General features: G+C 29.0%; 2 protein-coding genes across 3 annotated transcripts; both read right to left on the bottom strand.

Moving 5' to 3' along the window:
- Positions 1-4791: 4791 nt before the first annotated feature.
- Positions 4792-6186, bottom strand: LOC106779003 (RING-H2 finger protein ATL38). Of its 2 annotated transcripts, XM_014667017.2 has the most exons (4): positions 6060-6186; positions 5776-5962; positions 5424-5521; positions 4792-5186 (listed from the first exon to the last, which is right to left on the bottom strand). In XM_014667017.2, the coding sequence occupies exons 2-4, from the start codon at positions 5932-5934 to the stop codon at positions 4934-4936; spliced, it is 510 nt and encodes a 169-aa protein (XP_014522503.1). In that variant the 5' UTR covers positions 5935-5962; positions 6060-6186; the 3' UTR covers positions 4792-4933. The 2 variants fall into 2 exon arrangements, with proteins under 2 accessions (XP_014522503.1, XP_014522502.1); XM_014667016.2 differs by having other exon boundaries at positions 5776-6186.
- Positions 6187-8253: 2067 nt separating this feature from the next.
- Positions 8254-8889, bottom strand: LOC106778995 (probable xyloglucan endotransglucosylase/hydrolase protein). The gene has a single exon (XM_014667007.1). It carries the CDS (start codon positions 8887-8889, stop codon positions 8254-8256), a length of 636 nt encoding a protein of 211 aa, XP_014522493.1.
- Between the last annotated feature and the right edge of the window lie 4354 nt (positions 8890-13243).

Genomic DNA, 13243 nt, shown 5'->3' with positions numbered 1-13243 from the left:
TATATAATAATAATAATAATATATCATTATTTACTATTAATATTATTATGTTTATTATTTTGTATTTGCATCTAACTTTTAATTTTATAAAATGAAAATGGTAGAAGTACTAATATTGAAGTTTTCTCAGAATTTTATATTTTGTAGTATGTTACAAATTCAAATCTGAACCACATGAATACTCCATTAATGTAGAGAGAGAAAGAAAAAGATGGTTAATGATAGTGGGGAGGTGTAGGGTATTTTTGGAATAAAGAAAATAGTGGGAAGGTGTAAAATATTTTTAAAATAAATTAAATTAATGGGGAGGTACAGGTCCCACTTGGAGAGGTGTAGGGAGCAACACTCTTTTAAATTTGTGCCCAAGAATATGATTTGGTTTACCTTGTGTTTTAATAAACACTTTTAAAAATTCTGAAAAATTGAAATACATTATATTTAAATTATTCATAGTTGAATTCTCTTTATTTATTAAATAGTTTCGATGGAGTAATTCAAATATTTAGAAGTTTATTTTTCTTATTTGAATAAAGTAAATTAATTTTTCTTTTAAGGTAAAATTTTATTTTAAAAATATTTGGCTTCATCATTGAAAATATGAAATATGAAATATGAAATATAACTCTTCAAGATTCTTCAGCCTAAACTAATCTGAAATATGAAATTTTGAAAAAAAAACATAGAAATCATCTTGTAAGGATTATAAGAAAAGATATATAGATTTCAACAAAACTAAAAGTATCAGTCTTATGAAAAACTTAAAAAACAAGTTAATAATATAATTACTGGCTGGAGGAAGGATGTCTTCTATATCACAATTCGAATCAGAAAGAATTTTTAATAACGTCAAATTTCCAATACTTTTGAAATATTCATTCTCAGTTATACTATTTCCGTCGAATCTCAAATCTTGTAATTTACTTAAATCATGAAAACCTGCACAACAGAAAAAAAACATTAACATGAATTTTAAATATAACAAGTACAAAATCATTAATTTACCTTGGGAAAATCATAAATATCTACCTCCAGCAACAATTGTTCCCTTGATGCTATATTTTAAGACATAGAAAACTCTCTAACAGATGATGATAAAACTCGTAGTGATTGTTTTAGCTTGTTTCCATCTATCATTTTCTCATCCAAATCAAGAATATCTAATCTATTTAGACCTTTTCACTACAAAAATCTGCAATTTTAGTAAAGGTTATTTTTTTTCATTATCGGAGTTTTAATTCCAAAAAACATATTTCCTACAGTTGCAAAAATTTTTGGAAAAAGTTGTGTCGGTAAATAATTACAGACAGTTTTGAAGAAACCGTCAAAATTAGCAAAGATTTTGTAAAAACTATCGAGCAGAAATTTTATAAAAATCGTCGAAAATATTAGAAATTTTGCAAAAACCGTCAAGATTGACAAGAGTTTTACAAAAATTGTTGGAATTAATAGGAGTTTCACAAAAATCGTCAGAAATAGTAGGATTTCACAAAAACTGTCAAGAATAACAGGAATTTCACAAAAATCGCTAGAAATAGCAGAGGTTTCGCAAAAATCACTGAAAATACCAGGAGTTTCACAAAAACTGTCCAAAATAAGAGAAATTTCGTAAAAGAACCGTCAAAAATAACCGAAATTTTACAAAACCGTCGAAAATTGACAGAGTTTTACAAAAACCACCTGCATAAACATGGGTTTTTCAAAACCCACTGAGATTAGCAAAAGTTCCACTCAAACCACCGGAAAATGTGTATAAATAATTTTTTTTTATTAATTGTGATAAAATTGATTTTAATAACAAAATAGAGAATTAAATAATATAAACTAACTAAAACTAAATATTATTATATAAAATAAATTATATTATTCACCATATTAACATAATTAATTTATGTAATTGTTCATACATATTAATCATAAAACATAAGCTTTGTATTGACAATCAAACTTCTCCGTTCATTCTCAACACATCTACAAAACCTTCCTCTGGAGGTATTGGCTCTGTTAAGGGCAGTAGCATGGACTCCGATGAGAACCTTCATCTTCTTCCGTTCCCTCTTCAATTGGAGAGAACTACAAAAATTCTCCACACAATTTCAATTGTAGTATAAATTATAATACTTTTTACCTCTTATTTACTATTTAATTTATTTCTTATAATATTTATTTACGTGAACTCCATGGACTATAAATGTCAATTTTTGTTACGTATTCGAGACAAGGCTCTGCACCAAAATCTTAGGACAATGATATTTTGACAATAATTTTTGACAACTTTTTTTACAACGGGACACGTGTTATCATTTTATTGGTCTATTTAAATTTATGTTTAAAAAATATTTAAAACGGACCAATCACAAGTTGTCACGTATGCGTTGTCAAAAAATTGTTAAAAAAGTGTTGTTAAAAGAAGTTTTTCCAAACTGTTATTATTACAGTACAATATGAACAATTTGACTTTTACTCATACTTTTATGTTAGAGCCAAACAATGAGGCACAACTCCTTGAAATTAGTAGACCTTCTCACCAATTGTGTACTTAAAATTACAAGAAATATATCCAACCTACATTCAATACTCATTCACACAAAATATCAGTATTTACTAATTCATACAAATTTATGAACATTCACCTTCACTATAAACAGACGACTGTATAACTTTACAACTACATTTCTAAATATGCGTCAACCAATTAGCAATATAAATTTCAGGCTATAGCAGTCCTTCCCTTCAGAAATGGAAAAAAAAGGATCATACACATTTAACAAAGAACCAATTAATATAAAATAAATGACCATACCATCATAAACTATCCAAGTTCTTGGAAACAAAGCATGAGGTTGAGTGCTTCCCACTTAGATTCCATCCCCATGATTATATGCCCCTCATCATGTTTTTTACTAGAATGAGAAAAATTGAGTGCATCATATTTATTTTTATTATGAAACATAAATCCTGCAAGATGAGATATGTATATGTGAGACAACATATCTTCAAACTGGAGTCAAAGCTAAAGTTTGTTTAAAACACCACATCCTAACTCTTATTTCTCAAGAGTTCACCAAACATGACTGTGTAACTTGAGAGCAAAAGTTATTCCATATGACAATCAATTCAATCAAAATGATATCAACCATTTTCCATATATCCAGATAAATCCTACACCTTAAATAATAATAATAATAATAATAATAATAATTATTATTATTATTATTATTATTATTATTATTATTAGTAGTATTATTATTATTATTTGTCACACTCAAAATTATGCCATAATCTTAAATATTTTTTTAAAATACATAAATCATAAAAAAACAAATTAAAAATATCTTAGTTAAGTTTTATTATTTTATATTTATTATTATTTATCATATTCGAAATTGTGACAAAACTTTTAAAATTTATAAAAAAAAAAGGATGAAGAATATTATAGTCCATTACAAAATTGTTAAAAAAATTTAAAAATAATATAGCCAACCAAATTTCATTTGAATAGTCAATATAGTAATACTTTAAATTATTTAACCTAGAATTATTACTTATAATTGAATATATAAAATTAATTTAGTATTTGAGATGGTATTTGTTGTTTTATAGTTTGACAAGAGATTGAAAACCCCAAAAGAATGAAATAACATATTAAAGATTGTTTTGTAAAATGACAACTTGCTCAATCAAAATAATAATAAACATACAATTTGAATGATATCTTGTTCTACTTTTTTCTTCAAATATCAAGAATTTCTCTAAGTTGCTTTAGAATGTTCATCCTTACAATGTTGCTTGAATTGAGTATACTCGATATAAGGTAGTTGAGGGAGTAATCATCAAGTTAATTAACCTCCCTAATCAGTGTTTATGTTGTAAATGCTAATTTGTATTGTTGTTGAGGGAGTAATCATCAACTTTTATATCCCAATCATTTAAAAAAAATTAATTTCAATATTATATAATTAATATAATAATTTATTGAATAAATGATGTAAAAATGGCTAAATGTATATCTTTATATCAATTGTTTATCTTATTATAATCTTTCCTATACCCTTCTATTTTTAAAAACCTTTCCTCCTCAAATATAACATTATAGTATAAAAATAATCAAGTCATAAGTTAAAACACAAGTTCGTGTATATACTCTCATTTTATTTATTAAATATACTTAAATATGAAAATAATATCCAATTTTTGCTATATATCTCAAAGATAATGTATATAAAGTAATAATTCTTTAAAAGTATTAATACCTACCTAATTTAATTCATAACCTAATCTTCGTTTTATACTTATGGGATAAATTTAGTTATTAATTTACTAAATTCTTCTAATTCTATTAACTAGTTTATCATATATATTTTTCTATTTTCAATTAATTTTTCCCAATTTTTAATTTACATATAATATTTTTTTAGAAGAAAAACAGTTAAAGATTTGACATCAACTAGTCTTAAATAAGTCAATATATGATATTAGAACATCATTTCGATCCTGAAGTCATAAACCATTAGGTTTATGTATCTTTCTCTTTATATATTATTCATATTACTCATTCTTAACTAATATGAGACATCAATTTATCTTGAATTTTTAACATTATATTTATTAGAATGAGATTTTTTTATTCTAAAAGAAAAACATATAAATAAAAATTTGAACAAAAACAATGAGAGGTGATTAGAAACACATTTAGAGCACTTCTAATTATTAAATAAATTTTATTGGATTTTTTTTATATAAAATAGAAAGTAATTCAAAATTATTCAATACTCAAACAAAATTCCCCAAACATAAGTATTAAAAGATGTGTTGTTAGTCTTTAGAGCGAATTGCAAGCAATGTTCCTTTACATATACACAAATATTAGACACAAACTAGTTTTCTAACATTCTATCTCTCCCAAAGTTGATTGTAGAGATATCCTAGAATTAGCTTAAACTTGTCTCTCACTGTCTATGTTCCTTTCTGAAATATCACTGGACTCATCCAGAGAATGTCTTATGGTAAATGTTACATGTCTCACATGTTTTGATTCAGAAGCATTTTGCAGTGACAAACGACACACTGGACAAGTTGATTGTTTTCTCAGCCACATATCAATGCAAGAAAGGTGAAAAGTGTGGCCACATTTTGGTATGATGCGCAATACTTCTTTTTCTTTGTACTCTGCCAAACATATCACACACCTGCACGATCAAATTCAGTAATTTATCAACATTTTTATCCCAATTCAGAAAACGTCTGTTTCGAAATAAAGGATTCTTAAGCACACTGTCTAGTAATTGTTGAAATTCTCACGTCGACACCAAATTACGATATATAATTAAGATGCAAACCTTCCTTATCTTATCATTATCAGTTAATTTTGTGAGATTGAATTAGATTTAAACTAACATAATATCTAAGAATAAACTAGACTTAACTGTGTGCTTCCCGTTGAAACGAAGGCTTCATGGTTGAAACTCAAAGTGGGGATTGCAGCAACAAAAGCAGGTTCAGGCTCATTACCATGAAATTCTGACTGTCATGTAAGCACTGCACAAGTTAAAATCTGAAGCACCCAACATAAACAGAACACAGACATAAAAAGTAAAAGTTCTTGACATGAAAATATACATTAAAAGGAAGTATACATGCTAATTAATTACTACAAAGCATCCATTTCTATATCTGATTGAAATTTTTCATCACATGTTTGCTCTTCAGAATTTTATCACAGGACTTCACATAACATTAACCAGCAGAATGAACTGAAACGAGGAAGAGAGAAATTACCCGTTCTATGTCTGTTCTTGGTTCGATTTCATATACTGTTGGTACTCCAACACGTTCGTGTAGTCTTCCACAAATTATTCTTGTGCAAACGAAGACAATGAAAGTTGCACTCAACGCAAACCCAATGATAGTAGTCACCAAATTGGTATCAATACCCATTATAGGTATATTCACCCACACAGCCAATCTTCAAAAGCAAGCCACAAACCTCAGAAGCTAAAACAAAGAACACAACAAGAACCACCAAAACATCACTGACATCCACTTCAAATATAAAAACACACCAGAGCAGAGTGCACGCAGGTATCACATAAATACATAACCCACAGGCTTCAAGAGATAAATAGCATGATAAATAAGAAAACAGAAAAAACGATTGACACCCAAATGAGAACTCTTGAGAAAAGACTAAAAAAATTTTTTTTTTTTTTAATTTTTATGGAATCCAAGTGGCTGTGGTGTGACCCAAAGGGAAGATGGATGGTAGGGAAGACAGGGGAGAGATGTGGAAGAAGAACGTTCGTTTTTCATTCTGTTGTTTATTGGAATCATATTCTTGGTGGGGTACACGCCATGATTTGACCATCTAACGACAAATCGAAGGGTTTAGACTTAGAGGGTGGTGGATGTCGAATCTTATGGTTTTTGGCTGCAATAGATCTTAACGGTGTGGAAGAAAGGACAACATCGTTTTTAAGGTTCAGATTCTGACAACTCTCTTATTTGCCTTCCTCTGCTAGTCTCTTTCTTTGTGTGTCTCACAACTTTAGGATAAATAAACTGTTCAGAAATTGCGGTGGTGCTAATTTCTTCAAGTTCTGTCATCCCTGAAAGTACGAATAATAACAATAATAAAATGATGATGGGAAAGTTTTTCACTGTTTCTAAGTTGCAAGTCAAAAAATGTTAACAAATGTTCAAGTTGTTTATTTTGGAAGATGGTCAAGTTATTCTTATCTTCACTTTTTTATATTTGCTTAATCTGATAGTCTTAATAATTTCTTTAAGAGATAAAGTAAGTTGAAGAATAACTCGGGAAAACCAACTTTAAAATTAGAAAGTGCTTGTTAACTATGAACACCCTTTCCTTTGTAAGTAAAAAAACCATCCTTCTTTTGTCAAAAGCATAAGTTAAAGAACAATAAAGTGATTATCATTGCAACTTTTAAAGCATTTTTTGACAACTTTTTTTACAACACTACACGTGTCATCACTTTATTGGTCTATTTGAATTTATATTTTAAAAAATGTTTAAAACAGACCAATTACAAGCTGCAATGTATGCGTTGTCAAAAAGTTGTTAAAAAAATGTTGTTAAAAGAACTTTCGTTTAAAATAATGGTGAATTTCCTTTTCTCTTTCAGGTATGTCTTTCTTTTCTATAGTGTTTAAAGAATATTTGCTTATTTTAAGTGTTACTTTACTCACGATTAATGAACGATATCCCCTTCATTGGTTTAATCATGAATTAAGAGTGTAAAACAAAACAAAATTGTCAGTCAACACATGTAAAAGTGCTTGCGCACTTTTTTATAATTGGAAAAAAATTGCCAATATTTATTTTTGTACAAAGAAGAGGACGTAGTATTATGAATCTCATTATTTTATTGCCCTGTTTATCAAATTGTGATGAAAGTTTTGAAGAATAATTTGTGAAGAGACGATTTAATAAAATAACATTAGTAATTGTGCCATTATGTTTGCATCATGCATAGAAATTTAACATTGCATGCATATATAGCTAGCTAGCTCACTTCAACACACATGTGCATCACCATGATCAACATTATGTTAGAAAATATTGTGTTGAATTGAATCATATACATAGAAGGTATTAAACTTGGTTCTATTATAAAATTGTCTCAACCACATACAAACAAAGAACATTTAGGTTTATAGAATAAGATAATACTTGCAAAATTAACAACACCAAACCATAATTTGGTCTTTCTCATGTTATACTAATTTTGTTTCTCATGGAAGATTATTCACAAGATGTAATGTCAAGAAAAATACAGAATTCATTACCATGTAACCAATCAAAATCATAAAGTTGGGGAAGAGTCCCATTTTTAGGGGCTTCACCAACAAGTTGAACACTTTGGTTTGCATAGCTAATTGACCGTTGTTGAACTGATTTAGCTTACTACCTGAAGTTAGCCAAGGTAAACATGTAAACATGATTTGGACAGACCAAGCAGATATGCAAATCCATACCTTTTCCACATCAAAAACATCATGTTCAGCATGTTAGGTTTCATGCTTGATTATTACTTATAACAATTTTTAGTTTTCATATTTCAACAGTGATTTAAACTGAGATAACTCTTATTTTTCACATTTAAGTGAATCCCAGCCTAACCAAACATACCCTAAAGAACTTACATTACCACATTCTCACATTCTCCATTAACATCACTTGCAGAAAAGAAAAAAACATAAACCCACAAGATTCACAGTCACAACAAAAAACACAACTCACTCATCATCAACAGCAGTGGCAACAGGAACATGAATGTTCTTATAAACACAAACATAAGGCTCATCAGCTCCAGAGTACTTCCCACACCACTTCCCTCCGGCGATCCCACTAGCGTCCCAAATCGAAGCGTACAAAAACATAGCTTTCTCAGGGAAAGCTTTTCCCTCCTTCCTCTCATCCCTCCTAACCACCTCTCCATCCACGCGCCACTCGATCGCGTCGCTCCCCCACTCAATGGCGTACTCGTGGAACCCCTCGGAGGCATCGAACCCCAGATGGTGGATCCTTTCGTTGTTCCCCGCGCCCCCACAGAAGAAGTTTGTTTGTACGAGGGTCCTGTCGCGGCCCAGAAACTCGAAGTCGATCTCGTCCTGGGACTTGTCGCCCTCCTGGGAGGAGAGGTAGAGGTTGAAGTTGAGACCGTTGGTGTCGCCGCCGGGGCACTGGATGAGAGCAGAGAAGGTGCCGGAGTGGAAGCGCGTGGGCGTGCGCCACCGCGCGCCGCCGCGGATGTCGTAGGTGAGGGTGATGGTGTCGGAGATGGAACAGTGAGAACAGGCCTCGGGAGTGTAGTCGATGGTGATTTGCTTCAATGGTTGGGTGGCATGAGAGAGCGGAAGTGCATCCGCCATTGTTGGAGTGTGTGTTGGTGAGTTACTGAATGGAATGGAAATGCATGAAGAGAGTCCGTGAGAATTAAGAACTAGTTACACGACAACGGCATCGGGCCTCTGCGGGCTGGGCCTTTAGCCCCGTAAGGGAACCATTTTGTAAAAACTTTAAAAATTTGGATTTAAAATGTTATGTTGCTTATTTACTAGTAACATTTTTCTTTAAATATTAGTGATAACATAAGGATATCTTATATTCTTATAATTAAATTTTAAGTATTTGAAATAAGTATTTTTTTTTTAATTTAATTCATATTAAAATATTACTCTATTCAATATTTAAATATTTTTTATTTAAATATAACGATTTTTTTTATTATCAATAAAATTATATGATTATTATTTTTTAATTTTTTATCTTTAACTAATAGATTAATTTATATTTTTTTATCTTTTTTTAACTTATTTTTAAAAGAGATATAAATAAAAAAAGTTGATTGAGAGAAAATGAAAAAAAAAAATTGAAAGAAAAGAAAAGGGATACACAACACTCATTGTAACAAATTAAGAACCTAACGAATTAAATGAAACATACATAAACATAGGGAACATATACATAAACATATAAATGGATACATAAACATATAAGTTGGATGTAGTCCGAGTCCTTCCATCTCAACCTTTTTTTAAAATATATAAATCACCAAAATCCTTCCTATCACATAACAAGACAAATGAACTACATTGTAATTAATTAATATAATATATATATATATATATATATATATATATATATATATATATATATATCCTAAAATAATTGACTTCATGCACAACCTCGTCCTATTGACTATCTTTACTTTCACCAACTTCATTTGTTCATGTCATAATTGGAAAAGAAACTTAAACAATCAGAAAACAAAATGAGTGTAAGTTAATATTAACTTTAAGCATATATAATTAACTCTTACATAAAACACATATCCGATATATTACACTAACCTAGCATATTAGCTTCACACCGTCACAAAACAAACTCATTATTTGACCTTATTAAATATAATGAAAAATCATATGTGAAATTAATCTCTTTTATGTTGAAAATAAATTTAGGATTCTCTATTTATAATATAATAATATATGGACCAATCCTAAAATACAAATAAAAAATAATAACAAACTATAATTAAAAATAAAAGATAAAAGATAAAGGTAAGATAAAAATAATATATCTAACACTCTCCCTTAATTTTATGCATACAAATTGTATGTACCAAGCTTGTTATTAATATAATATATAAAGATTTAGTGAAAATATCTGGTTCTGTACTCGAGTTTCGATGAAGGTGTTGTTGATGGCATGATAGTCACTTGACCAAGATGATCAAAATTGTGTGATCGTCGGTAGAAACTAGAACTCCGGTAGTGGTAGCGGTAGACAATGGTGATAAACAACAGCGTAGATGGCGTTGCCGCCAACAACAACAAATGTAGTGGTAGAAGCAAAAAAAAAGTCCTCAAAAGAACCTTAGACTCTAGCTACCATGTTGAATATAATGTAAAACTATATATGAGATTAATCTCCCTTGTATTGAATTTACACATAGGATCCTCTATTTATAATAGAAGAATTATTGGCTAAATCTAAAATACAAATAAGAAATAATAACAAACTAACTAAAGATAAATGATAAATATAAGATAAAAATAATATATCTGAGAAACCTAAACTCGATTATATAGATTTATGCATTCGTTTAGACTTTAAAAGTCTTCCCTTATCATGTAAAAATGAAATGGCATGACCTTCTCTTTAGGAATGATATCACTATACGACCAATTAGAACATCCAAACATTATCACATTTCATTTATATTAGAACACCTCTTTAAACATTTACCTTAATCATATAAATCTTGCCATAATTTCCTTCTTAAATACAACACCTTTAAAATTTATAGAATAATCCAATGAGATCACACATATGCTCAATGAGTAGTCCTTAGAAATTTACTTGCTTAGTGACTGGTTGTCTCACCTAACGAATCCAACACTAAAACCAAATTCAAGATAATTCACTCAACGAGAATAAACTCGCTTAGGAAGTTTTCCTTCATATGACTCTATCGAACTCAAACTTAGCGTTTAATCAACAAGAGTCTACTTGTCTAGCAAAGAGACCTCCCCTGACATTTTACAAAACTCAATTTTGATAGTCACCCAAAAAAAGAGTTTGTCTTGCAAAAGTTCCCCTCTGTAAATAAAACTCTAAGTTCCCTTCTGCAAATCAAACCCTTACGCTGCCTTCACACAACGCAACCCTTCCCCTTAGCGCAACAACAAACTTGTCGTAGCAGAAGAAGATGCTTCAAGAGAGCATAATACTGTATATTTATCCATTCAGGACTCCAATTTAATAAATGGATAATATTATAGATTGGATAATTCAAGAATATATCATTTGTTTTATCTTGTTTTTAGACCTATCTACAAGCATGACAATTTTATCTAGTGCTATATATTTTTGTTAACGGCTATATGTAGTTTTTTGGTCAAACGGTTGTGTATTCTCATTAAACTAAATTGGCAAAATTTTATGCTTGATAACTTAGAATATATATAACAATATAGTTCTTTTGTTTCATTTTCTTTTATATCAATTGGTCCAATTATTATTGTTTCAATTTGATCGATCAAAGTAATATATTATAAGAATCTTAGAAGAAGAGGGTGAAAAAAAGTTAATTAAGTGAGTCAATGAGCCAACGCGTTTAACCTACCAACCCGTGGTGGATCGGGTCGGGTTCGAATTTTTTCGACTCGCTAATAAATGAGCCGGATTGAGTTGACTCACTAAGTGGTCAACTCATGGTAACTTGGATCGAATCGGATCGGATTGCCCATTTTAACTACTGTAGTGTCAACCTTACCAATGTTCACATAATGGTTCAAACTCGTTAATTATCTAAGAAAAAAAATTAATTTTATAGTTTTGTATCAGAATGTATATTCCAATGCCAAATTTAACATATTTGATAGCTTCCACATTTAACATATTCTAAATAAAAAGAAACTGAGGGTGAGTCTGGGAGGTTTGTGTCTTTCCTTTTAGGGTGAACAAAAATAATGTTTCATTTTCTGTGTGAATATATAATAATTAAAGTTTTTATACCTTTTTTAGTTTTTAGTTAGGTTCAGTATTACAAATTATACGTTTTTATATATTTATGCTATTATGAGTCTGTGTTTCATTGATCTTTGAATCTAAGAAAAAGTGATTTTATCTTTCATATAAGGTAGGTTTTATCCTAAGTGCTACAATGAAAATAGTGATTTTTAAAATGGTAATAGGTTGACTGAATATATAATTTTTATATATAAATGAGATGTCCTTGTATAAACAATTCATATTAAAATTTAAAATGAGTAAATAAATTGAAATTAAAAAAGTTAAATGATTAAATAAATGAGTAAATATTTAACATGGTCTTAAATTTGTATAAAAAGAATGGAGATTAAAGCAACAGTTTCATAGCTTCAAAATAATTTTAAATATATGATAATATTAGGCAGCAGAAGTTATTATAAGTGTCATCCTCTTAGGAATCCAGTAATAGCAAAAATTTTCATACAAATGTTTTGTGCAATGAATTTAGGATTCCTTTAATAAACATATATATATATATATATATATATATATATATATATATATATATATATATATATATATATCATAAAGAAAGAGAATATAATATAATAACATCATAGGATAATGTAATAAAAAAATTAGCTAATATTATGATAATATAAATTAGGTTTAAATGATAAACTTTTATTAAAATGTTATATAAATTTTTAATACTGTTTCAGTTTCTCTTTTAAAAATTATGAAAATCATTTAAAGTATAAATTTTAAAACTCTCATCTCATCTCATGATAAATTCAAATTCTCATTGAGAAATTCAAATTTTCATCTCATGAGAAATTCAAATTCTCATCTAATGAGTAATTTAAATGAGTAATTCAAATTCACATCTCATGAAAAATTCAAATTCTCATCTCATGAGTAATTCAAATTCTCATCTCATGAGAAATTCAAATTCTCATCTCATGAGTAATTCAAATTCTCATCTCATGAGTAATTCAAATTCTCATCTCATAAGAAATTCAAATTCTAATCTCATGAGAAATTCAAATTCTCATCTCATGAGAAATTCAAATTCCCATCTCATGAGAAATTCCAATTCCCATCTCAGGAGAAATTCAAATTCCCATCTCAGGAGAAATTCAAATTCTCATCTCATGAGAAATTCAAATTCTCATCTCATGAGAAATTCAAATTCTCATCTCATGAGAAATTCAAATTCTCATCTCA

The sequence above is a fragment of the Vigna radiata genome, unplaced genomic scaffold (assembly GCF_000741045.1).
Source record: "Vigna radiata var. radiata cultivar VC1973A unplaced genomic scaffold, Vradiata_ver6 scaffold_292, whole genome shotgun sequence".
In the NCBI taxonomy this organism is placed as follows: domain Eukaryota; kingdom Viridiplantae; phylum Streptophyta; class Magnoliopsida; order Fabales; family Fabaceae; genus Vigna; species Vigna radiata.
Note: the sequence above shows the minus strand (reverse complement) of the source record. Positions and strands in the feature narration are given on the sequence as shown.